The following is a 25,221-nucleotide window of genomic DNA, read 5'->3' on the forward strand; positions in this document are numbered from 1 at the left end:
AAGATTTTCTAGGAGTATTAATGCCCTCGTAGGACTTTGTGTGATGACCATGAGCATGTGAAACTGCTGTTGCAGAACAGTCATCTTTCAGGTGTTACCCTGGTTCTGCTCATCGTGTGTACTTGCCTCATTTCCGCTCCTCAGACTGAACCATCCCAATGTGGTGGCTGCCCGTGACGTCCCTGAAGGGATGCAGAAGCTTGCACCAAATGACTTGCCGTTGCTGGCCATGGAGTACTGCCAAGGTGGAGACCTCCGCAAGGTGAGGTCTGTGGGATAGTGACCAAGGGCTGGATCAGCTTCGTGGTCATCTAGAGGTTTCTATTGAAGTTTCCCTGTAAAACCTGTTTTCACATCCTGATGCTTCCTAATTCTTGTCATGGCACCAACAGGTTTTGGTGGGTTAGTCCTCAATACTGCATTCAGCTTTTGAAGACTTAAGTGCTTTCTGAAACTTTTCGTATTTGGCTGCAAGTGACACTGGAGGAATTTGCACATAGAGGGTGAGGGATGTGCAACAGGATGCGAGTATGGCCAAGATCATCATAGGGTATATCTGTGGGCTGTACCCTTCCTGAAAGTGTTGAACTCCTATGTGTCATAGGAAAAAATAACATATGTTAATTCTAATCTTACTGTTTTTCTAAGCTTTGCTGTAATCTACGCATAGATAAAACGCAAAGCTTAGAGCTGAGATTTGAGCTGATGCTGCCAGTTACAGGGCAAATGGCTATGAAGGATGGAGCAAGTAGAAGGAATAGAATGGGGGTGACACTGATTTCTTTCACCCACTCTTTTCTCCTCCTGTGCAATTAGACCGAAGCCTGAAGCTGTAATTGCTGCTACCAGAGGTCACGATCCCATAGACTTTTGTCCCTCTAGAGAATTTTGTTTCTGTTACTGGAACTTCTTGCATCCGTGAGAGTTTGTGGGATTGTGAGCCCCACTCAGGATACAGGAGGGAAAGACTGTATTCTGTTTTGTTTTCTTGCAGTACCTGAATCAACTGGAGAATTGCTGTGGCTTGCGGGAAGAAGCTATTCTCATCTTGTTATCTGATATTGGTAAGGGGTATCAGTATCTTCAGTTGTCTGAACTGAAGGGGTTCTTTCAGTGCTGAACCCACTTACAAGGATATACAGCAGTCGTCTTAATGACTCCATTTTAGACTGACCTTTGAAGAGCGTACTTGTTTCCTGCCCTGCTCTCCCTGTGGGAGAGCCAACCTTTGATTTTTGTTCTCAAAAATGTGGAGATGGATTTTTCTTGCCCAGCAAAAATGTCACTTAAGATTTCCTGGAAGGTTCTGGACAGCTGAACGCTTGCCAAGTGACTCTGGTTTGTTGCACATCAGTCTTCGCTCTCAGTTTAACAGCTGTTCATCAGCACTTCAGAGTGTGTGTGATCAGTGGGTTTCCTTTAGCCTTTGGGCAACCACTATGTGGAATTTTAGATGGTTCTGGTGCAAAGATTGCCAAGTGCTGTCCAGAAACTTCTGGGTTAGAGTTTTTTGGTCAAGTTACGTTGTAATCTTACTGAGTTGCAGCTGAGGATGGGCATTTGGGGCATACCTACATTTAGAAAGGGAGCTCGTGGCAAGAGGATAAACGTGCGTTTGTCATTACTGCAGGTGTATCTCCCATCCTTTGTGTTCCCAGAGCATTTGTATTCTGCTGCCTCATCCTTATATTCCTTAGCGACTGGGAAATGATACCAAGTGCTGGCCAAAGACAATGGCAGATCGTGTTTAGAGTGAGGCTTGTGTTCACATGCTTGTGCATGTATGGAAAGAGGGATAGACCCAAATTTTCAACTGTATGATCTGAACTGTAGCTGATAAGAAATATTTTCAACTATTGATGTAACTTGTTCTCTGAATCACTTACCGTGCATGCATAGTTGGTCTTTCTAGGGTTATATTGTTGGTAACTACTGAAAGTCTGGCTGGATTGTTTTGCACTGAACAAGAGAGCTCACTCTGGGAATGCAGCACTGTCAGAAGGGACACAAAGTCTCAGAGAGCAGAAAAGTGAATCCCTTTGGTTCAGGCCTGAATCATGGCTAAAAAGCACAATCTGGAAACGCTGCTAAGTTTTGTTTTCCCTAGCATTGTGATTTTTCTTTTTATCCACAGGAGGGGAGATATCTTCAGGTATTACATTGAACAAGTGTGAGAAAATAGGGGGCATTTATTCTGCCTTTATGTATTCTTAAGATGAGAATTTTTTGTCTTTCTAGTATAGATGGAATTCATTAGTCTGCCAGTTGTGGGGTCTTGATGGTTCTGAGCAGAGAAAGTATCTTTCATAGGAATTTCCTATGAAGAATTTTGCAGGTGAAATGGAGAGAACAACACCTTGTGGATGAGACAGAACAAAGTGATGGGCAGAGCAGCTTTTGGATTCTAGGTTAGGAAGGTTGAAGAAACAGATAGGTAAAGAAAAGCTGAGTATAGCCACTCAATCGCCCAGCCAGGATGTTGACTTACTCTCTAGGCAACTAGAAGTTTCTGGATTGGTAACCATCATTCTTTATGGGAGATTTCAACTTCCCAGACATCAGCTGTGCATATCACACTGCTGACAAGTATGTCTTGGAAATTCTTGAAGTTTGTGGGAGATAACTTCCTGTTACAAGTACTCAGCAAGCTAGGAAAGGGGCCCTCCTAGACGTGCTGTTTGTGAATAGAGAAGGACTTGTGAGAGATGTGATGGTAGGTGGCTGTCTTGGCCACAGTGATGATCCAATGGCCTAGTTTAAAATTTTCAGTGTAATAAGGAAAAAGGAGCAGGGTTGCTACCCTGGACTTCAAGAGAGCAAACTTCAGGCTATTCAGGGAGCTATTTAGCAGAGTACTCCGGGAATCTGCTTTTGAGAGCTTGGGAGTCAGTGAGTGCTGGTCAGTTTTTAGGAACCACCTTTTAGAAGCATAGGAGCGGGCAGTTCCAGTGTGTCGTAAGTCAAGCAAGCAGGGCAGAAGACCAGATTAGCTGAACAGGGAACTCCTCATGGAGCTCAAGAGGAAAAAGCAATAGTATGATCTCTGGAAGCAAGGTCAGGCTTTGCAGGAAGATTACAGAGCTGTGGTTCATATATGCATGGAGAAGACATGAAAGGTCAAAGCTCAATTAGAGTTGAAACTGGCCACTGTTGTGTCAGACAACAAGAAGGGCTTTTTAAATTTTGTTCATAGCAAGAGGGAGTCTAGAGAAATCACTGTCCGTATACTTGTTGAAGGTGGTCACCTGACATAGGGATGAAGAAAAAGTGAAGGCATTGCTTTTTTTGCCTATGTCTTTAATATTACTTACAGATATTGGGCTGTGCCTGGTCCTCTGAGTTGGAGGACAACGAGTGCGGAAATACTGACTTTCTGTTTGTGGACGCTGAAATTGTAACAGATCAGCTGTATCAGCTGAATGTTCACAAGTCCATGGGGCCTGATGGGATTCACCCCAGAGTACTGAAGGAGCTGGTGGATGTTATGGCAGGACCCCTCTTGATCGTCTACCAAAGGTCTTGGGAGTCTGTGGAGGTCCCTGCTGACTGGAAGCTAGGGAATGTTATTCCAATTTATGGGAAGTGTTTGGGGGAAGATCAGAGAGAAAACTCTGTTTCTGATAGTGTTTGATGCTGACTTTTGCACTTGGTGTTTCTGTGTTCGATTGTACAAGATTTGACCCAAAAGCCATACATGCTTATACTAAGCACATGCTAGGTACTGTTAGTTACACTCTTACAAATGGCTTTTTCTGTGTCTCAGCTTCTGCTCTCAGGTACCTTCATGAGAACAGGATCATCCACAGAGACTTGAAACCAGAGAACATTGTGCTGCAGCAAGGAGAGCAAAGGGTAAGCAAGAACCAGGTGTGTCTGCCTGTGCAGACAACATGCATGTGCTTCATGCAGTTATAGTGGTCTCTCTGCAAGAACACTCAACCCAGGATGACAGCTAGTTCAGATCCATGTGTCAGATGAACAGTGTTCTGCATGCAACTGAGGTGAAAGGTCATATTAGACTTCTGGTACCACCTGACAACTTGACTTTCAACTCCTAAGGGAATAACCAGACTGTACCGGTTGATCGGTGATCTGATTAGCAGTAGTGTCTCCAGCTCTGTGTGTATCAAGCCAATGACAACTTTACATTGTGATTTTTAGGAATCTACAGGAGCCTCCCATTTCTGCTTCCATCCCTTCATTGGTACCTTTCCTGCATACCTTTGAAGAGCTGAACCTTTTCTTTCTCTGCTGTATGGTGTGCTTTTAACAGGACTTCTCTCTAATGTTCTTCTCTGTTGTGTGTTTCAGTTAATACACAAAATCATTGACCTTGGTTATGCTAAGGAGTTGGATCAGGGTAGCCTGTGCACATCCTTTGTTGGGACTCTACAGTACTTGGTAAGGAAGGAATTCATCTAGAAGAGCAGCTACTCCTTTGCTGTAGGATAGAGTTAACCGTTATCAGGCTTTGGACTGGGATGAAGTACTTTTCCTGGTATGGGATGTATTTGGGGTTCTGCAGCTAGCAAAGGTGTCGGGGTTTTTTTTTTTGTGTTGTTTTTTCTGACACTGGGTTTTCACAGTGTCTGCTAGCTATGTCTGCTATACGTAAGAGGCAGGAGTGCCAATAACTTCTGCTGCTCACTCTGAGGGGATCTCAAAACTACGAGAGGCAGAGCATTCAGCACCATCTCTAATCTGTTGTATGAATGTCAGTGAGCTCTCAAGGGATAGAGAGCACTAAGAGATGGGTGGCTTTGTCTCACGTGTGTGTAAACTGTCTCAGGCTCCAGAGCTGCTGGAACAGCAGAAGTATACGGTGACAGTGGATTACTGGAGCTTTGGCACACTGGCCTTTGAGTGCATTACAGGCTTCCGACCATTCCTGCCCAACTGGCAGCCAGTGCAATGGTGAGTGAGCTGGGGCCAGGTGATAAGAAGGGTGCACACAATGCAGCTGTCCTGTTTACAGGGAGTACAAGTAAGGTCCCTTGATTCTTAAGGGTAATATCCCTATGTTCCTTGTCCTATGGAGACTGACTCCCTTCACAGGAGTCTGACCTACCCGAGCAAGTTCAGCATTCCTGATACTTGCGCTTTGGGACCAGGACTGACTCCTGCAGGGCACGTAGCAGAAACCAAAGCGGCATCTATTGTATCCATCAAGACTACCTTTAAGAGCCTACTAACATGCAAGCTGGGAAAGGCAGGTGGTTATTTCACCATTGTACTTGCTTGAATTTGTTAGGCACACAAAAGTGCGACAGAAGAGTGAGCTGGATATTGTCGTTTCAGAAGACTTATGTGGAGAAGTCAAATTTTCTAGCAGTTTACCCCGCCCAAACAATCTAAACAGGTGAGGACTAGAAATCTATTATGCCATGCTGGGATAAACCGTTTCTTCTGCAAAAGGACCAGATTTATATTATATGCCTTACTATGTTACTCTGTGAATAAATGGAGTGCATGACACAAACAAGCAGTGGTTGTGTCTCTTGTCAGACTTGTGTGGTTGTGAGTCTGCTTTTGCTTTCTGAACACTGCATTTGTGATCAAGGGGAGGGTGGGTAAGTTGTTTGTAAGTCCTTCTGCAGAGTTCAGGCTGTATGGTGACTGCAAATGCACTTTTACCTTTTGTGATCCCCTTCTTGTTTTGGTCCTTCAGTGTTTTGGCTGGGAGGCTGGAGAAATGGCTGCAACTCATGTTAATGTGGCACCCACGGCAGAGAGGTACAGATCCTACATATGGACCCAACGGGTGTTTCAAAGCTTTGGATGACATTTTGAACTTGAAGGTGAGAAATAGGTCTGTATTACCCTGAAAAGTTTTCCAGAGAGCACTTGCTTGTAACCCATGAGAGAAGCTTGAGTCATAGACCTAGGAGGAGGAGCAGCACAGAATCTCATTCAGCTGTCTCTTGACAGCTAGTGACAGGTGCTTTCCTCTTGCTTATTTGAGGACAGGTACTCCGTGAGCTCGTTGGGAGTAGCAAATAGCTTCCGTGTGCGCTGGGTTCCATATTCTGGTAGAGGATTCTGCAGTTGAAGCTGTTTAATTGCGGTGTTGCTTCTCTTCCAGTTGATGGAGGATAAGAGCTTTGGTGTGATGTTATGAAGTAGCTGTGAAGTGACTTCTTGAGCCCTGCGAGTGCTTTGAACGGTTTATTGGTGGCCAGCATCTCAGTCCTGGGAATCTCTGCTCAAACATGACTAATGTATCTTCAGCCCTTCTCATGTCACGCTACTCTTCTTGTAGTTGCTTCATGTTTTGAACATGGTTACGGGAACTGTGCACACTTACCCTGTGACAGAGGAGGAGACTCTGCAGACGGTGAAGGCCAGGATCCAGTCAGATACTGGAATCCCAGAACAGGACCAGGAACTACTGCAGGAAGCTGGACTTGCGTTGTTTTCTCAGAAGTTGGCCACTAAACATATAGCTGATAGCAAGGTGAGTCTGGATACTCCCTTGCTGTTGAGTGAATCAGCTGGCCTCACTCTTAGAGAGCGCAGCACTCCCTGCTGATCTGGCAGGCTTTTGTCACAGTAACCACACACACCTAATAGTCCTTGCAGAAGAGACACCCTGTTGCCTTTGGTGTTCGGTCTTTGGCTGAGGAGGAACATTCTGTTCATAGTGTTACTGAGACTCGCTTTTTTTGAGAACCTGGTTGAGTCTCTTGTCTTCTGCAGGTGAATGATACTGCTGCTGCAGACACAGATCTCCTCTTCCTCTTCGATAACCAGAAAGTTGCTTATGAGGCTCAGGTTGCCTTGCGTCCTCATCCGGAAAGTGTTGACTGCATCCGTAAGGACTTTCTCTAGCATGAATGTGAGAGGTTGTCTGCATTGAGAGGGATGCCTGTGTTCTGTGATCTGTATTGTGTGTAAAGAGTAGAGAGAGCTTTTTCATGTTGGGGCTGAAGAAGCAGTAAAATGGACTGGCAAAATAACCGAGGAAAGGAAGTGTTTGATTTTGTTATACTGGGGAAGCCACGTAGGGTTTAGCCAACTATAGGCTTTGCAAGAGGCAACACGCCCCTCAAACAAGTGATGTTTTGGTGTGTTTTGTCATGTGATAACAATACTTCTAGGTTTCATGCTGATACACGTTTCCCCCCTCCCCTCTGTTTCCAGTTCAGGATCCAAAGAAGAATCTCCACTTTTTCCAGTTGCGGAAAGTGTGGGGTCAGATCTGGCACACGATTCGGATGCTGAAAGAGGACTGTAACCGGCTTCAGCAGGGGCAGCGAGCAGCCATGTACGGTGGCATTTTCTCTAGAATACTTATCTCTGCCTTTGTTCCCTGGTGAAAGGGAAAGGACAGGAATGGGGAAACCCACGAGAGGAGCCATTAACGATTAATGGAAAGCTTAGAGTTCTGTCCTCTGACAACTGCTTTTGTGCTCACTGCTACACTCTGAAGTATCTACATTTGATAAAAGTGGAAGTCTGTGTTTTTAGTTTGGGAGGGTAATAGGACCTTCTTTTTGTCCATGCAGGATGAATCTGTTGCGTTACAATAGCACCCTCTCAAAGATGAAGAATTCTATGGCCTCCCTTTCCCAGCAGCTGAAGGCAAAGCTGGACTTCTTTAAAACCAGCATCCAAATTGATCTGGAGAAATATAAGGAGCAGATTGAATTTGGAATTAGTGAGTATGACATGGGGCAAGCAGAGGTCTTTTTGCACATCTTAGGCCCACAAAGTATCTACCTTTTCCTGTATGAACCTGAGAAAAGCACTCACTCTTTTTTCGTTCCTGTAGCTTCTGAGAAGCTGCTGTTTGCATGGAGAGAGATGGAGCAAGCTGTGGAACTTTGTGGGCGGGTATGTTTCTAAATCTAACTTGATATCCTAAAGATATTCTTCATTGTCCTCCCTTTAGATAGTAACTTCCCATGTCTGGGCTGATTCCAGATGTCACATTGCCTTGGTTTGGGTGGGACCATTTTTGCCAGTACTTCATGAAGCTCACTGTGTAAGGTATAGGGGAAAAAGGGAGATCTTGGGGAATGCGAGAGGAGATTTTTTGCAGTGCTTGTACTCAAGATGTCCTGCTAACTCAATCCTGGAGCCAGGATAGCTGAAAAGAGGATATGGAACACAGGTTAAATAGAATGGGAAAGTGAATGATTAGATGATCAAACACAAGAACTTTAAGCATCAGTTTTGAACTTTGAAAAGATAACAATTTCCAGTTCTTAGTAAACATTCCGCACCTGCTCCCAGTAAAGCATTCGGCCATTTGACAGTGTAACCCCTGTAGGGCCAAGGACCATCGCTTCCAGATGAGCAAAAGGTGACTAGTCAATACTGTATTCTCTTCTAACCCTTGGTCCTCCTCTACTGGGAGGAGGCAGAGGGCAGAATGACTTTCTAATAGAGGCAGCTTGTGCATATGAATGAATTCAAGTGAAAAGCAGAATTTGGGGTGCTAGGAGTGGATGTAGTTGTGTGCTGAGGGAAAAGGGGAAATGGATAGGGTGAGAGAAGAAATCTGGAATAGTCAAGGAAAAGGAAGCCTGATGGCCTAGGAACCAGCTGTACATTTGCTACAAAGTCTGAACCTTCAGTGGCTCTTTGTCGCAGGCTGAATTTTTTAATCAAAAAATTCTTGGAAGTTTTTTTATCCCAGAGCACTAAGCTTATTTCCTTGCATTGAAACTACTCATATTCTCATTTGTCTTTCTGCAAGGCTGCTGTTTGCATCTTGCTGACGTGTTTAAAAACGTGAGGAAGAGCCAGTGTGAGTGGTAGTGTCTTGTCATATGAGACTGTCCCAGTGCTTATGTTCTGCCCTGCTTTCAGGAAGATGATGTGGATCAGCTAGTGAAGAGGATGATGGCCCTGCAGACAGACATTGTGGATCTGCAGAGAAGCCCACTAGGTCGTAAACAAGGAGGAACACTGGAGGATTTGTGAGTTGAACTGCCCTGAACTTTATATGCAGGAGTATTGCTAGCTAAGCTTATTCATTGCAGGACAACGAAAGTGCTATGTCTTCTGCCCAAATTATGTGGGACTGGGAAGATGTTGACACTAAAAGACAGCTTTGACTCCTAATCTGTCCTTGGTCTGAAATGACAGACTGGTATATACAGGATCAGAGTTCTTGAACTACTTGTTTGTAATTTAGGTTCTAGAGAAGTCCTTTGTGTTCTGTGCCTTTTTCTTCTAGAGAAGAACAAGCCAGAGAGCTGTACCGGAGATTGAGAGAGAAGCCAAGAGGTAAAAGACATTTTAGCTCAAGGTCATCTTGCTTTGTGGGGATAATAACTTTGCAGATGTAGTAATGAGCACCGAGAACTTTCTCTGCGTTCTAGGCCTGCCCATATGCTAGCTGCACATGGACTTTACTGGACTCGCCTGTTTTTGGAGAGAGGAGTCAGGGAGTCAGTTTTAAACTAGGCTAGCCTTGTTTGCTTGGAGCTTTCTGAGCTCTTCTTGAAACTCCTCTGGAGCTCTTTTAAGAGCAAGCTGCTGATGCAAGCCTACGCTGCTGTTTCTGTGTAGCAAGAATGAAAGATGTAGATGTTCCTTTGAGCAGCTATACAGCCCCAAGGCATTAGACCCACCCTACCAACTCTGCTTTCCAATTCTCATAATTTTGAATAAGGCGGCTAAAATCCAGTGCAATTCATCCCACTCAAACTTGCGTGCCCTGGACTTTTTATGTTTTGGGATTAAAGAAGCAGCAGCGGATACAAGCCACTAAGAATCTTCTCACTCTGTCCTATAAGCCTACCTTTCTGTGTAACACTCTCACTCTCATTCCAGATCAGAGGACAAGTGGTGACAGCCAAGAAATAGTACGACTGCTCCTACAGGCAATCCAGACCTTTGAAAAAAAAGTCCGTGTCATTTATGCTCAGCTCAGGTGAGCTTTGTAAAGTCAGCTTTTACTGAGGGTTCAGAAGAAGCATTTTGTCTTTCAGCAAGAGGTTTTGTTCTAGAGATTTAAACCCAGTGAGCACAGAGAATGAGATCTCAGTGTTACAAGAAATAAGAAACTTGAGAAACATTCCCCTACTGCAGTTGCCCATGTGTGATCTGATTATTATTTTTTTTAATAGTAAAACTGTAGTTTGTAAGCAGAAGGCACTGGAATTGTTCCCCAGAGTGGAGAAAGTGATGAATCTGATGAACGAAGATGAGGAAACAGTTGTTAGGCTTCAGGAGAAACGACAGAAAGAACTGTGGAACTTGCTGAAAATTGCTTGTGTAAGTGATACAAAAACTCCAGAGGTTACTGACACAATAGTTAATTTAGTCTGTCCTATGATTCTCTGTCATTTTCAGTTGGTATTAAAGCCAAGTTCACCAGGCTGTCTCATACTCCTGGCTGCTGGAAATTAGTGGAAATAATTGGTCTGAGTCTTCTGTGTTTTCCTCAGAGTAAAGTACGTGGTCCCGTTACTGGCAGTCCAGAGAGCATGAACACATCACGTCTTGGTAGCCCTGGCCAGCTGCTGCTGCAGCTCCCTTCTGGAACCTATAATTTATCAGAATCTGTCAGGAAAAGGTGAGTCAGGCTCTGAAGTTCTGTAGCTGCTCATACCAGCACTACAAAGTTGGGACTCCTGTTTTGTGCAGTAATAACACACAAGCTTTCTCACATTCTGTGCTTTGTGTGTGTTCAGCTTCCATTGTCTGCAGTCTTTTCCACCTTAGTAGCTGGACTTCCTGGGACTTGTGAACCTTCCTTCTGAAAAATTGGGAATAATGTATAGCTTTACTTCCCCCTGTCTCAGTAACAAAGAATTTATTTTATATGGCATGGTTGGGCTTACCTGAAGTACACTGCCAACAGGAATTGTTGGAGCATTGTCATGTGAGGTGATAGTAGCTGAGCTGTATCATAAAGGAGACTGCTTAAGCAAGCACGTGTAGTTTTGGCTTGCTTAAATGAACTGGGTCACCAGTTGGAATGACAGACCTTGGTTTGTTTGTTTAGATGTTGCTTATTCCGTCATTTTATAGGCCGTTCTGGAACTTTTTCTCTAACAACAGTGACTGCACATAGTAAGAACATATAAGTTGCAACATGCTTCCTTTTCCCTGTTGCAGTAAATCTGGGGTCGTTGCCAATTTTTCTCAGTTGCAATAGGAATTACTAGCTTATATGTTGACTGGCAAAGGTTTAATATTGCTCAGCGCTCTGCAGCATACGTGCCAGAAATGCTTGTTACAAGGTAGAGGTGGCATCTCTTTCCACAAAACTGCCATGGAAAATAATTGTGTAATAATTGTCCCTTTCAGTGAGGAGCTACTGCTGGAATCACAGAAACTCTGTAGCCAGCTAGAAAATGTGATGCACGACACAATGAAGGATCAGGAGCAGAGCTTCATGGTAATGTATTTGATACTCTCCTATAAAGGGGCTGGGGAAGCTCAGGTCTTCAAACTTCTGCTTGTGTAACTGTGCCACCAAGAAGTAATATGGCTAATAGAAATCTGCATATTACTCCTGGACAAGGAGAGAGTAGGAGCTGTGGGAGATAGAAAGCACCTGCTGCCCTCCTTGGAACTGCTGACATATCCCCTGCTTGCTGAGAACGGGAGCCATGTGCTGGGGCCTGAAGTTGTGCTAAACAATAAAGGATGGGGAAAGGCACTTGGCTGCTGTACAAAAACACTGCAAAACTACATTGTTAAAATTGGGATGGTCTTCTGGTGGCAATACAAGGGTGGACAGGGATGGTTATTTAATCATGCAGAATACTGAAAAAAAGTAAAATATTAGAGAAAATCCTTAAGGGCTTCCTTCACAGTAGTCACATGGTTCATCACAAAACTGCAGTGACCAACTTGTTCACAGTAAAATCTTTAAATCTTTTAAATTGCTTCCTTTTTATTCTGAAGAAAGCTCAACTGTAATCTAGTGTGGAACTTTGTAGTTTTAACTGTTTATGCTTTAGGCTCTAGATTGGAGCTGGCTGCAGCTTCAGGTAGAAGAAACAAACAGTCCAGAACAAGCCCAGATGTAAAATTCACTTTGGTTGCCTCTGAAGACATACTACTTCATGAAGCCAACTGTGAAAAGCTGCTGCCTCCGAGAAGGGAAGTTCAAGTGCTGCCGCCTCCTATCACCTACTGCTTATGTGATACACATGGCCTAGCTTTTAGTATCCACCTCTTGGACACTTTTTTTCACAAAGACATGGTAGGAAATGCCTGTTGTAACTGCTTGGAAAGAGTTCTTAATCATGCCCTAAGACAGCAGATATTCTTTGTCCTGATGTATCTTCCCTTAAGCATCACAAAATCATGGTGGTTTTGCTGCCTTTTAGGCTTTCTGACAAACAATGGACAATGCAGGCAGTCAGCTTGCACAGTCACTAGTAGATGTCACCTTCCTAATATACTTGAACTGTGAACTTAATTTCTTAACTTTGCCGATTTGCACTTTTTTCCTTAAGTGTAACGGTTGTACTTACCTAATACTTGTTTCCTATATGGGAACGAAATTATCTAAAACACGTAAACTTTTGGTTTGCTTTTTTTGATACCCTCAATAACATTTTACTGAAAAAGCTGCTTTGCTGTGCAGGTCTCTAAAACGTGAGGGGTGTAAAAATGTTATAGAGACCACAGAGAAGGAAATCTTCAGTGTACACATACACTTTAACAAAGTATTTGCAGATTATTAATTAACAGTGCTTGAAGTTGTGCCAAAAAAAGCACATCTGGATGGAGCATAGCTTTTCTGAGCCTTACAACAAAGACAAGACACATCAACAGTATGTTCCAACTGTGACCAATTTATTTCATTCTGATGTAAACCCAGATTTCCACTACAGCACAAAGACCACCTTTTATAAAAGGTTGTGAAGTACAGGACATGCAGGATGCAATACAGTAATGGGGAGAGGTGGGATCATCTTCTGTTTGTAGGAACAGATTTTAAAATATGGGAAACTGAAGTGAAATGTGGCACAAACATCACAGCTTCCATGCATGCCTTCAGATATCTTCCTTTGATGTGCTGGCACTCTCTGGACTTCAGTATTGGGTTAAAATTATTCTTTGGAGGAGTAGAAAGTTCACACTTCTTGAATTTTCAGAGTAAGATTAAGGCCAAAACACACTGGGTACACTTTTTCCTTTGTCTTCCAGAGCACCACCTGTTATTTTACTTAAAGCTGCATTAAGCTTCCAGCTCAAATCCCAGGCCAACTTTGTGACCTCCAGCGCTGAAATTCTTGCCATCAATCAAGCCTGAGAGCGTCAGCTTTACACCTAGGAAAGGAAGTAATGAGACTCTTCATACACCAATACCCCTGTATGCCCTCCCTCAAGTACTTGAGCCTCACTAGTGTGTCTTAGTTGCTACAGGAACTTCTGTACATACACTTTACTTTGATGAGCTTACATAAGATTTCTAGTTATCTGTTCTAGAGATGACAGTAAAACACCCATAGCGTACTACCAATTAGACTTACATACCAGGTCGGAGAGCATGAGTGTAACCGATTCCAATCAGGCTGGCATTATTCACTTTAGCCTACAGGAAAAAAAGAAATCAGAGTACTTATACGCTGTGTATAAATATTCAGATAGAATTGTCCCAGTGCCCTGAGAAGGTGGCTTATGCATTAACTTTCAACTACTTGCAGACTAATGCCTAGCAGAGGTGTATTCCAATCTTTTCCTTTTCTCCTCAGGAGTTTCCAGCTTAAGCTGTAACAGGCTTAAGTAATAGTTCCAATCTTTCCCTCAAATTGTGACCCATTATGCCTACATAAAATGCCACTGTGTCCTTCACTGCCTCCAGCATTGTCTGTTTATATAACCTTTAAAGGGCTAGTTACTATAGTCCCTTAGTAGCCAGTGAAGTCTGTGTTGTTCACAGATTCCTGTTCACAAATTGCTTAGTAGTGATTTTTTTTTTAAAGGAGCAATAAGTATATGAATATGCAAACCCATTTTTGCATTACTAAGTTTTGAGCTCTTTACAATAGTATTTCCTACCTTTAAGTTTGGCTGAACTGCCCTGGAACTAATTCTTGTGAAACGTAACAAGTGCTTGCCACTTCAGTTCTTAGTGTCAGAAGGCGCACAGTTACTGTTATTCACTGTCACTTCCCCATGGACATATTTCTTCTCCTGAAACTTTCTCTCTCCCTATTTAAACCACCTTCTTTTTTGGCCCTAACATTTCTGCAAGAATTTGCAAGTGTCAGTAGCAACACCTACCTGAGGACCTCTACTAACTTTCAAGGGTTACCCAACTGTTGGAGGGCTGTAAGCTCAGCTGAACTTCTGTCATTTTACTATAGTAGTTTTATATTGTGCATCAGATGACAATTACCTTCCAAAACCACATTTTGCATAGGCTCCAAGCATGCTAGTCAGATTAGTGACTTATTTCACCACAGCGCTTCAGATTTTTTTAAAATAGTTTCACAAATATGATGACCTGTGAGATCCCAATTTAGATTTGAACCATAACAGAAGCCACAGTTTGCCATCTACCATACCTTCTCAGTACCTATTTAAAGCAACAACTTCATATCACAAATTTTCAGTATTTAAGGGAGCTTGAAATACTTGTTCCTGTAACGAAATTCTTACCACAATGGAAGTCTTCTCATCCAGCTGGTACTTAGCAGCAATACCAAAACGTGTGTTGTTACTGCCAGCAGTCCATGCAAGATTGACTGACGTCTCAATCTTCTTATTAACCTTCTGATAAATAGACCCACCAAATTCAGTGCCATCATTCCTGGTTGTAATAGATGAAAGTGTGTCAAGTCTTGCCTTGTTTAGTAAATAGTAACTCTTTAGATTAACCCTTCTACACAATCATTTAATTGTTATCTCTTAAAATGAACCAAGAACTTCAGTACTTCCCTGTGGACCCATGTTCATCTACTTCCTAGCTGAAGGTGACAGACTCCTGTTCATGTTTTTAAACATGAACATACATTTTGCTTGCAGAATGGAACAAGATGTTCCAACAGCTAAGGCCTACGGTTTTAGATTCTGACCAAAAAAAAATAAAATCCAGATAAAAGTTGCTTGCTTTCTTAAGACAAGTAAGACAAGCCTGCACTAATGCATAAAGGGACAAATCCAGAAGAGACTTAAGTCGGTTATGGGAATGATGAGGCTGAAAAGAATGTTACTGCGCTGCAGTTGTGTAAATACACCATCTTCAAAGACTCTCAGAGCATCTGAATGCCAAGGCTAGAGCTGCACTGCAATGACAGCTGAAAACAACAATGCAATAGACACCTTCACTTCGGGCATTTCTGAGCCAGAAGCTTTCTGTCTTGTGGGGAAGGTACAGTAGCTTATCAGAGGCTCTTTAACTTCTGTTTTGGTGCTAGATAGAAGTTTACAGATTTTTATTCTAACTTAACATTATAAAGTGCCTTTACGCCACTGTCATATATACAAATCCCAAAATTACCCTGAAACAGGATCTCAAACGACAAGCCAGGAGTTGGAAAGCTGCCCCTTCTTTAGTTGTACTGAAGATGAAAACTCCAAATATAAAGTATTTTGAAACAAATCAGCATCCCCCTCCATCCACCCACATTTTATCTAACTCCATTAATGCTCACTATTCATCTGGTTTGGCTCCTCTCATAATGTTTTTTGAGGCTCAAATAACACTTACACATTAGTGTGCAGCTGAAAGTCTCCCGCCTTATATCCGAGGGCAAAGTTGTTTTGTGAAAGCTTAGACTTGGCTGTATCAAAAGCCATCTGGTAGCCAGCAAGCCAGCCTTCATAGCCCAACACTGCCCAGCCATAGATGGTTGGTCCAGAGAAATCAACGTCTATGTTGCAGCCTAGATTTACATATTCTCTTTTGTAGGAGGTCTTCAACTTTCCACTCTTCTTCCTGCAGAGAGAAACGTGCCATTTTATCCCTGGTAGTATACAAGTATGTATTACATGTGGTTTCATTCATGCATGTGTTTCTTAAGGCCAGTTAATTAAATGACTGTAACGCCTACTCAACAGCTGCTGAAGAGGGCATGGGATAAGGGTACTATTGCTATTATGTATATTTACGTGGTGCCACTTTTTCCTCTGCCATCTCAATCTCCTTTAAAATCCACAAGAAGCAAGACAAAAGCGTTTCTGCTTAATGGTCTGAAAACTATCAGGTTTCAAATTTTGTTCTCCACAAGTGAGTACAATACGTTATGGCACCATCAGTTTCTTTCAGAAGCATCCCTGACATCCTGCACCAACAGCTGGCCTTTCTGTGCTTCACTGACATTTTGTCTGCTCGGTTCTCGCCACCGTTCGTTCACGTGCAGTACTTGCTTTCCTTCCTCCTTCACTGCTGGATTCCAGTCTCTATCGAATTTCCTCATCCTCCAGACATCATCCACTTAGCCTTTTTCTTGTCCCTCCAGAGAATTCTCTTCCTCTCTCTCCACTGCATCTTTGTGCTCATTTTGATGTAAATTCCAACAATATCACTGAGACAAAATTCTACCATCTCCTTAATGCCCTCTGCAGTCTCTGTTCTCTCCCTGAAGATACAGCTGCCAGGGCTGCAATCTCATTTTTTACTTAGCTTCTAATTCCTTACATCCTAGAAGTATTTCAAACTCTGATTTTCTGAGAGACTCTCCCCAACAATAAATAAATACCAGTTATTATTTACAAAGCAGTCTCAAGCTTTGTGTATTATCCAAACCTAAACACCCCGCCTTTGCTCTGCTGCCTACCAAAAATAGATACATGATAATCGAAAAAGACAAAGTGCTATTCCACTTCCTGTCATAGTACCTGTGCAATAGGTACCTACCTCCTCATTCAGCTGTGCATAAACATCTGCCAAAAAGCATCAGGAAAAAAAGATAATTTTGCTGTTTTCTTAAGACACTGTGTTGACAGCAGTAGGACTGTCAATACCATGACAAAGATGACACAAGTTAAGTGGTCCATGTAAGACCTAACTGTTTAAGGGGAGAGTTACAAACATATAATACCTACTGCACAACAAAACATTTGCCAGTGGACAAAAAGCTGAAGAATCACTTTTAGCAGACCTTGTCCTTCTGAGCCCAGTATCATCCATTGCTTTCAAAACATTCTACAGTGTCTGCAGAATAGCCTATGGTAAATCTTAAGCATTTACACAGTGACCAGAATAAGTATTTCTAATTAAAAGTTACGGGAAACTAGCACTCCTTAGATAAAGACAAGAGGAAATATTCACCCTGTGTTTGGTACAAACGTAGTGTCAAGAGCCACCTTCAATCCTTCAGCCAACTGCAAATAAAAACAAACACATCTGCTCAGAACTCTGCTGAAACGTGATTGGTTATATTCCACTACTATAGCACTACTTCCTGCCTAAAGAGAAGACGGAACACAACCAAAATGTCTCCCACATGTTTTACAATGAAATCTGAATATGCTGCATGATGACCAATTAAAATTTTTATCCCCACGATGAGGCCCTGTAACAGTGCATGCTTTGTAGACACGTTATACAGAAGATTTCCATTCAGTTAAGTGTTTGCTTACTCCCTGTAGTTCCAACAACGCATATGGCAGCTCAAGAATCTCTCTCAGAATCTATGGGTACTCTTTTAAGACACAGTACTACTTCACAGATGGAGCCATGAACCTGCCTCAGCCTTCCCACCCTTGTTTTGAGCTGGACATCATTTTCCATTTTAAAGCACAGGTAAATGTGCAAAACTGTAACTAGAAAAATTGATGGCCATACATGGCAGAGGGTACCAACAGAACCTTCACTACCTTTAGCGCCATTATCTTACTCTTCAGGCATTAAGTGAAAAGCATAAAGCTACTTTGAAAAAGAAATGAGTGTTCTGAGAGTGCTGTGTGCTAGAGCAACCCTTTTTGTAAGCAGTACCAAGGCACAAATGCTAATATTTCTTTCAACTTTACAAAATATATTCAATCTCAAGGCAGCCAAACTTAAGTCCTTATATATTAGGGCATTTAAAACTATGAGACCCCTCTTTTGTCTTCCCTGCATGATTGCAGCAGTGACAGTTCTGCACAGCTAGAATATATCTTTAAACAAAACCTATTTGGAGTGGATAACAGCAATATTCAACCAGCTAGCTAGGTTCACATGCCCATAACCTCAGTAACTCTGTACCTGTGGATCATTACGTAGCAGCACATTGCTGTGGGAATGCTTGCGCTCCCCACCCCCAAAATTCACGATGCTCTCAGCCTGTGCGTTCTGCAAATATACAAAACTTCTTTCTTTTTAGTACCTCAGAGAGTTTTGTGCAACTTTCACTCTTCAATGTTTTCTGCTCAACTGAATACTGTCTCATAGCAGCTGCAGAAACATCTTCAGGGTATCTACTTCTTACCTGATCCTCCATGGAAACTTCTGTTCCCAATGTGTTGTCTGTGTTCCACTTCTGGGTGAATGTAAGTCCATAGTCTTTTATCTTATACTTGGTCTCCAGACTGCCTGAAGCCTTGCCCGTGTCTGTGTTGGAAGAACCAGTTGCAGTGAATTCCTGCCAAGAGCATAATAGGAGTTTCAGCACTCTGGTATTTAAGTGGAAAAACTGAATGTGATTGTCAAGTGCCAGCAGTCACACTTGCTACCCTTGGGCCTTTTGACAGAACCAAAGTCCTCTTCTTCCATATCTCCACCAAAAATAATTATTTTTGCATCACAAAATGCTATTTCTTTTGGTATCTCTGTTCCAGATACTTATTTTATGGAGGTGCGTTCATAGAGTCCTGGAACTTGCTTAGGTTGGGAAAAGCACTATTACACAAAGACCCAACATCTTCACTTACTTTTCATCTGCATTGTGATTTGATTACCTGCTTCCCCCCTCTAATTTTTACCACGCTTTTTTCCTAAGTTATCCACCAACCTCCCCTGTGCTAAAAAAATCTTTTTCCGACATCTTTTTTCCAGCCCAAAGTGGCAACTGTTATTTCAACATTCTAATTTGCTCTGTACCTTGACATGGATCCATACCCAGATACAAAAAGATACTTATTTGGGATACAAAGCTGCTCATATCCTCAGATTTTTCCTTGCAGTCTCCTCTTGTTCCCTTTATCATCTTACCAGTACTGTCCCAATTGTGCATGAAATCGCACCCATTATAGTCCTTCTGGAAAACCACTCTCCCTTAAGAAAAGCAATCCTACATGCTGCTAGATGAATAGCAAAAAAAACAAACGACAGATTTTTCTCTCATTTCTCCAAACCCTTCATGTGTTTCTTCCTTTTCGTTCTTTATTTCCACCTTTCAGCAGTGAAAATGTCTTCTGGAAAATGGTCATTGATGCTTTTCACACTTACGACTGTATCCCAACATTGTTGTTCCCTGTACTCTTTATGCCATTGTCACTTAAGACTTCATACATCACGTTGATGACTTTAGTGTACCTTCTCCCTCAACCGTACTTCTCTGTCATTACTTCAGCCAGCAACTACAGTTTAGAAGCTAGGTCACCCATCTGTAAAGCACCTTAAAATTGTAGACCTTTCCTCCTTTATGGTATCAGAAAATAACCTGACCCCAGCGGCACCTTGACATCTCCATCAGGCTGGTCCTCCACTGACTAGTGTAATTGAACCAACAACTTTGAGTTTTGTATAATCTATATTTTGTAACATGCTGTTCTACGCTGCTTGGATAGTCCCCCACACATCAGAGCTTCCTGTTATTCAGGGGACTTTAAGACTCAATAAACATCTCTCCTCCTTGAAGAATGCAGAGGTAGCCTACTCAGAGTTTCATGCACACACTATAAAGCAATTACGCATATTTTCATAGCGTTAAGCTCAAGGGGTATGAGCTAGGTTTTAAGATGGATCTGAGAACAGATCTCATTTGTCGTCCTCATCTCTCAAATATTTTCCTTCAAGAAAGATAATTAATCTGCCATCACATTTCCAAGTTACACCTCTTCTGGCATTTAAATATTGAAAGATACAGTGCCTAAGAGATGGCTGTATCCATTGCCAACACATCCAAGCTTTGGAACCCTGACTTTTCAGATCCATCTCATTCCAGGACAGTATTCCTGGGATGCTCCATACATTACTTTCACAATTCTGTACTCCGCAGACTGTACAAAGACTGTCTTTAAATGGTTTTGAAGTACCAGGGAAATACAGCCAAGTAACATTCCTTACACACCACAGGGGAGAGGTGGGGGGGAAGATACTCAAGCTAATGCACTACTACAGCAGCACAGCAGTTTTATAACACAGCTAGCCAGTTAACAAAAATACATGATGCAAGTCAGGACACATGCCTGTCCTTTTAAGACATAATTGCTACACACTGCTCTAATGTCACTTCCACAAATTCAGCATAAAGACATCTTAAACCTGCATCAGAACTCTGTCTTCTGATCTTAGGTCAGGTAACTGATTAAAAAGGCTTGATTTGTTTCTCAGACTGAGCAGAGGAGAGATTGTAAAATGTTTTTCTCACAGCCAAAGGGAAAAAAACCTCTGTGCTGTCATATGATCAAAAACCAAAGGATTCTGCCAAGTGTCAGAACTGGATCTGTTTCTAGAAGCAGAAGGCGCACAGTCAGCATCTGCTACCATCAATCTAACTGACTAAACTAGAGAAGTCTCATCAAACCATCTTGTGTAAAAGCATTTGTTGATTTTTTTATAGCTGAAAAATCAAACTCATTCTGGTTCCCTGTCACACTCCAGTCTGAATCAGCAGTCGAGCTCAGCTTCTCATTGACCTTCTAGTTCACAGTGGCTGGCACCTTCAGGCATGCCAAACCACCTGCACTGTATGAAACAATTATAATCAATAGGCACAGGAAATACACCCAAAACATTTCTGTACAATAACAATCAGATGTCCTATTAGTACCCAAGTACAAATTAGATCTCTCACTTTGTTCCTAACCCCATCTCCATCCCCAAAACCCCATTCTGGTGCAGCAGAATGCTTGTTAGAAACACTAACAAGCACAAAATCTGAAGCAAAAGCCAACTGTATCAATACCATATCTATCTTGTTTTCCCTCCTGCTGTTTTTACAGTGCTCTTACTGTAGATTGTTGAACAAAGATTGCAAATGGCTTTACACACATGGATCATACAGCAGATTAAGAGCTATGGACACAGTCAAACTTAATGATGTGGAAGATCATGACTAAAACCAATGGAACAGTTTATGAACCCACAGTATGCACCACAGAAAACCTTGCTAGACAAAGCAATAAAGAGACAACATGCCAAAACAATCACTGTTCTTACCAGCTGGATAAACATCCAACACAAAAGTTGCATGGAAAAGGAAAAGGCCATTTTAGAACTTAATGCAGTTGTTCACATCCTGTCGCATTCAGAATATTTAACCGTTAGCTGAAAAGCAGCACAGTTTATCAACTAGAACAGCCTCAAGTGGTAGCACACAAAACTGAGACTCAGTGTAAGACTAAGCTTAGCTAGTAAACAATATATGCCTGTGGTGAAAGACCAAAATGATGAAATCCATTCCTGGTTTTGCCAGCCCTCCTGTGAAATTATGAGGAAGCTCCACTTCTCCATCATTCAGATAACTGAAGTGCTAAAGTTTAAATAATGTCTATAAAATGCCCTCAAATTGTACATAAAGGGTACTGCAGGAGGACTACTTAGTTTTAATTAAGTCTTGCACCTTAAGCACAGTGGATGTGAGTGAAAACGAAGTTAAACTGGCTCTTATTTGCCCCTTGGCCTTTTGGATAAAAAGTTAGTCTAGACTCAAAATCCTGTAAAAAGCAACAACAGCAGAGAAACTCAACTTCATTCATAAGCAGAAATTAGAGCTATATAATAGGGTGAAGAAACTCTTCATGTTTGGGATGTGGCAAAGGGAACGGGGAGGAAAGCCACACGTCCCTGACAAAACACATGAAAACTAGCACACCGCAGGAAAAGAAATACCGCTACATCAGTTCCACACCATTGAAGAAATACCTCAGTCAGCTGCGGATTTTAAAATAAGAACTGACAGAGAAAAGCAACACCTGCTAGCAAGTTGTTACCACGAACCAGTTCAGGAATTTGTCCTTCCATTGCAATGCTGGTGATGCTCAAAGCCCCCAGTACTTACCACCCCACTGGAAGACTTGGTCTTCAACTCTAACTTGACCATTCCAAATCCTGAAAATAGAAGTACATAGCATCTGTTTCAGTGCAATATACAAGCAAGGCTTACTTCCAACACACCCAAAGTATGGCAGGTAGGGTACATGGACCTGAAACAGCCTACGTTCATGTCTCAACAGTTGCTGATCTTATGGAGGAATGACTGATGGAATTTTGACAATTCAAAGTGGGTGGCCTCATAATTTAATGTCCTAACAGACATCCGTCATCAAGTATCTCCACCTTCTGCAGCTACCTGCAGTCTAGGACCAATCAATACACTTAACCATTTCTTCAGATTTACTCAATTTACTTTTATATTTCTGATTGCAGGGCAGGAATTTTTATTTTCCCCTTCTCTGAGAAAAATATGTTTCAACTTACTTTGACCAGTGCTGTATACAAAGATACCGTTGCTTTCTTCCTTTTCTTTCTAATCTGCTATGAGTCTAAGGAAATACCTGGCCCATGCAGAGAGCAGTAAAGTCGGAAACAATTGACACTAAAGTGGGGAAATGAATTTTAGCAAAGCCTGAACTCCACAGTGGCAGAGACCAGACCAGAGCGCTTTTTAATTTTATGAAGCATACGGATTTGGAATACAAATGCAATCTTTATTACGCATGCACAAAACCAGATTGAAAACGTCAACATTTTTAGTACTGCTCCCAGAAAAGGGACTAATACCAAAATTTCTCCATTTAAATTCCTTGAAGAGAAATGCAAATATTGTGAAATTATTTCCACTATAGCTATGACAACAGGCTAGTCTGCTTAACATAAAGATCACTCCACCTCAGGAACTGTTTGTTGCCACATATGGTCTCCTATGGCAATCTGTGTGAGTTTGATTTAATGCCTCTAAAGGTAAAAACTGGAAGGTAAAAAACGCAGCATTCTTCAGAGACTGTTCTGAAGTGCATCTCAGGGTCAAACTCATAACTTTCCCCTCTAACTCTTTGCCTACTGTAGCATTTTCATGACACATGTCTAAATTTCAAACTCAGAAAGGGCTAGATGATTTAGGCCTCTGCTGAATTCCTAGCACAAGGTATTTAGGGGATCTCTGGCATACTAATGTTTTTATTGTAATTTTTCAAGATGCCCAAGAAAAAAATACGAAAGGTCATGTTACTTACCATATCCCTTGTTGAATACATCCCTGGCAGACTTTCCCAAGTCACTGTATGATGGTGGGAAAGCCATTGGATCTGAAACACATTGGAAGCTTTAAGAATCTTAGGTTTTAACAGCTTAAAATCTAAACTAAATACCTATGACCTGTACCCTCTGCATACTTCACCGATATGAACTGCAAGACTTTTGAAAGTCGCTCTTGTGTCATCATTGCTTTGCCAAAACCAAATGAACTTCATTTCAAAGAAGTTATGAAAGCCAATCCATTATTTGTAATTGCTAAACCCCAAAAGTATTACACTCAACTACATAATGTAGGCCTCACACTCTTAGATTGCTGAGAGAGCTCACAGGAGCCTTATCGCTGTTCCGATGGAGGGAAAAATTACTATCAGTGAATCATTAAATTGATGAAAGAGAAACGGACTGTGCACTTCCATGACAGCACAGTTCAAATTATTACAATAGTTTTAGCAACACAGCGGTGGAACAGAGCATATCTTTCTTTTAAAATGTTTCTTCACACAAATCTCTCAATTCAGCAGTTTCAACCCACATTTAAATTTCAGAATAGTTCAACCTCCTGATTTCAAAAGATGAGTAACTCAAGTTTTTGGAGCAAGACTGATGCTTGGATATTTTAATATATAACACACGCAGATTTTTTTAAAAAATGCTCTTTAGTCACATCCAGCTTCCAGGACACTGTCCAGCTGTTGAAAGCATGACAGGAACACTCCATAGTTGTACGTGTTTGTAGCTGACCTCCAAACCACATAACCTATTTTCAATTACAATTTTAACAATCATCAGTGCTGAGCCGCAACACATTTTGGGAGTCAGGACTGAACTACTAGAGTTTTGAAGACATCAGTCTACTCTTAACCTTCAAATTACATGGAGATGTTACATCAAACAGCAAGAGCTTAGGTAACAATCCCCTCCTTTCTGAAAACATGCCACACCCTACCTCTTTCATGCTTTGCCAGCTGTCTCAAATCTTCCTAACTCCCTGCACAGAAGGGAATAGGCTTTAGAAAGAAAAATGGAACGGAGTTGATCACCAAATATTGTGAGTCTCTCCTCACCAACTTCACTGAAAATACTTCAAGTAAACACGGACTTTACCACCCCGTTAAGCACCTTCCCAACCTAAATCTCATCCTCTGGGCTGACACCCTGTTCTGTTTACACCTCATTTTCATAATGCTATTGAGACATCTTGAATACTGTGACCCTCCTAACATATACAGCTGTATTTTCTATATTGTATATGTTTTAACGTGTATGTTAAATATCATTAAAGTATTTAAACAGTATTCTAAAAAAAAAGCACGAAAAAAGATTTTTCGGGTTCGCTCATGCTGAAATACATAAATTCTTTGCTAATAACAAACAGCTCTACTCGCAAGCCAGAACTGAGCTCACAGTTCCACAACTATTAATACTAAATCTGAATAGGTCTCCACCAACCGTATGCAACAACAGCCGACAAAACACAATGTAAAGTCAGACATCTAGAACTAAGCCACAGTACTCATTTTAATGGCTTTGTTTTTAAACAAAGCCTTCTTAATCTTGTGCTTTGCTTTTCCCTCCTACAACAATAAAATTGGTACAGCCACCGCAGGAGTAAATACATCAAGGAATAAAAGGTTGGGAGCAACTGACGATTAACGTTGCCATCTTCAGCTACTGCGCACCGGAAGCCATCGCCTGTCTAAGAACTGAGGCGGGTGACACCAGGTGGAAAATTTCAACGAAGAAATAAACGCGAGGATACCCACGTCGGTCTGTGGCGTAGCCGCGAAAAAACCACCACCGCGGCCGAGAAGGACGGGAACCGCCGCCTCCAGGTACCGGCGTCCCCGCGCCGACGGGCTCCGCGTCCCGCCCCTGCGCGGCAGCACGAGCGCGCTCACGAGCCGCTGCTGACGCGCGTTACGCAACGGATAACAGTTAACAGGGGCTGGGGTGAG

At 42.1% G+C, this 25,221-nt stretch overlaps 3 protein-coding genes across 4 annotated transcripts in view; 1 reads left to right on the forward strand and 2 right to left on the reverse strand.

Moving 5' to 3' along the window:
- The first annotated feature begins 61 nt into the window (after positions 1-61).
- On the forward strand, positions 62-12,543 carry IKBKB (inhibitor of nuclear factor kappa B kinase subunit beta). Its single transcript, XM_026863091.1, has 19 exons — positions 62-262; positions 995-1,064; positions 3,764-3,852; positions 4,312-4,401; positions 4,790-4,914; positions 5,252-5,359; positions 5,669-5,798; positions 6,260-6,454; positions 6,697-6,811; positions 7,141-7,264; positions 7,506-7,657; positions 7,772-7,833; positions 8,815-8,924; positions 9,185-9,234; positions 9,784-9,883; positions 10,080-10,227; positions 10,401-10,528; positions 11,266-11,356; positions 11,925-12,543. The coding sequence occupies exons 1-19, from the start codon at positions 191-193 to the stop codon at positions 11,991-11,993; spliced, it is 2,028 nt and encodes a 675-aa protein (XP_026718892.1). The 5' UTR covers positions 62-190; the 3' UTR covers positions 11,994-12,543.
- Positions 12,544-12,747: 204 nt separating this feature from the next.
- VDAC3 (voltage dependent anion channel 3) lies at positions 12,748-25,139 on the reverse strand. Of its 2 annotated transcripts, XM_026863098.1 has the most exons (10): positions 25,030-25,139; positions 23,245-23,316; positions 22,071-22,120; positions 21,230-21,232; positions 18,336-18,488; positions 17,195-17,247; positions 15,632-15,859; positions 14,581-14,731; positions 13,453-13,510; positions 12,748-13,245 (listed from the first exon to the last, which is right to left on the reverse strand). In XM_026863098.1, the coding sequence occupies exons 2-10, from the start codon at positions 23,309-23,311 to the stop codon at positions 13,154-13,156; spliced, it is 855 nt and encodes a 284-aa protein (XP_026718899.1). In that variant the 5' UTR covers positions 23,312-23,316; positions 25,030-25,139; the 3' UTR covers positions 12,748-13,153. The 2 variants fall into 2 exon arrangements, with proteins under 2 accessions (XP_026718899.1, XP_026718898.1); XM_026863097.1 differs by lacking the exons at positions 21,230-21,232; positions 25,030-25,139 and adding an exon at positions 23,393-23,417.
- POLB (DNA polymerase beta) overlaps positions 23,296-25,221 on the reverse strand; it is an 18,833-nt gene continuing 16,907 nt past the window's right edge. The window contains exon 15 of the mRNA XM_026863096.1: positions 23,296-23,316. The gene's annotated coding sequence lies outside the window, so the exon portion shown is untranslated. The remainder of the gene's footprint in view (positions 23,317-25,221) is intronic.

This window comes from Athene cunicularia (assembly GCF_003259725.1).
Source record: "Athene cunicularia isolate RWA chromosome 22 unlocalized genomic scaffold, athCun1 chr22_part1, whole genome shotgun sequence".
Classification (NCBI taxonomy): Eukaryota; Metazoa; Chordata; class Aves; order Strigiformes; family Strigidae; genus Athene; species Athene cunicularia.

Excerpts from the sequence above, each read along its gene's own strand:
- VDAC3 (XM_026863098.1), bottom strand. The coding sequence starts at position 23,311 with ATGGCTTTCCCACCATCATACAGTGACTTGGGAAAGTCTGCCAGGGAT. Across the intron at positions 15,860-17,194 it reads ACGTTTGTACCAAACACAGG|GAAGAAGAGTGGAAAGTTGA; the intron begins GTGAATATTTCC and ends TTCTCTCTGCAG. Across the intron at positions 14,732-15,631 it reads TTTCAGCTGCACACTAATGT|GAATGATGGCACTGAATTTG; the intron begins GTAAGTGTTATT and ends TATTACAACCAG.
- IKBKB (XM_026863091.1), top strand. The coding sequence starts at position 191 with ATGCAGAAGCTTGCACCAAATGACTTGCCGTTGCTGGCCATGGAGTAC. Across the intron at positions 263-994 it reads AAGGTGGAGACCTCCGCAAG|TACCTGAATCAACTGGAGAA; the intron begins GTGAGGTCTGTG and ends GTTTTCTTGCAG. Across the intron at positions 4,915-5,251 it reads AACTGGCAGCCAGTGCAATG|GCACACAAAAGTGCGACAGA; the intron begins GTGAGTGAGCTG and ends TGAATTTGTTAG.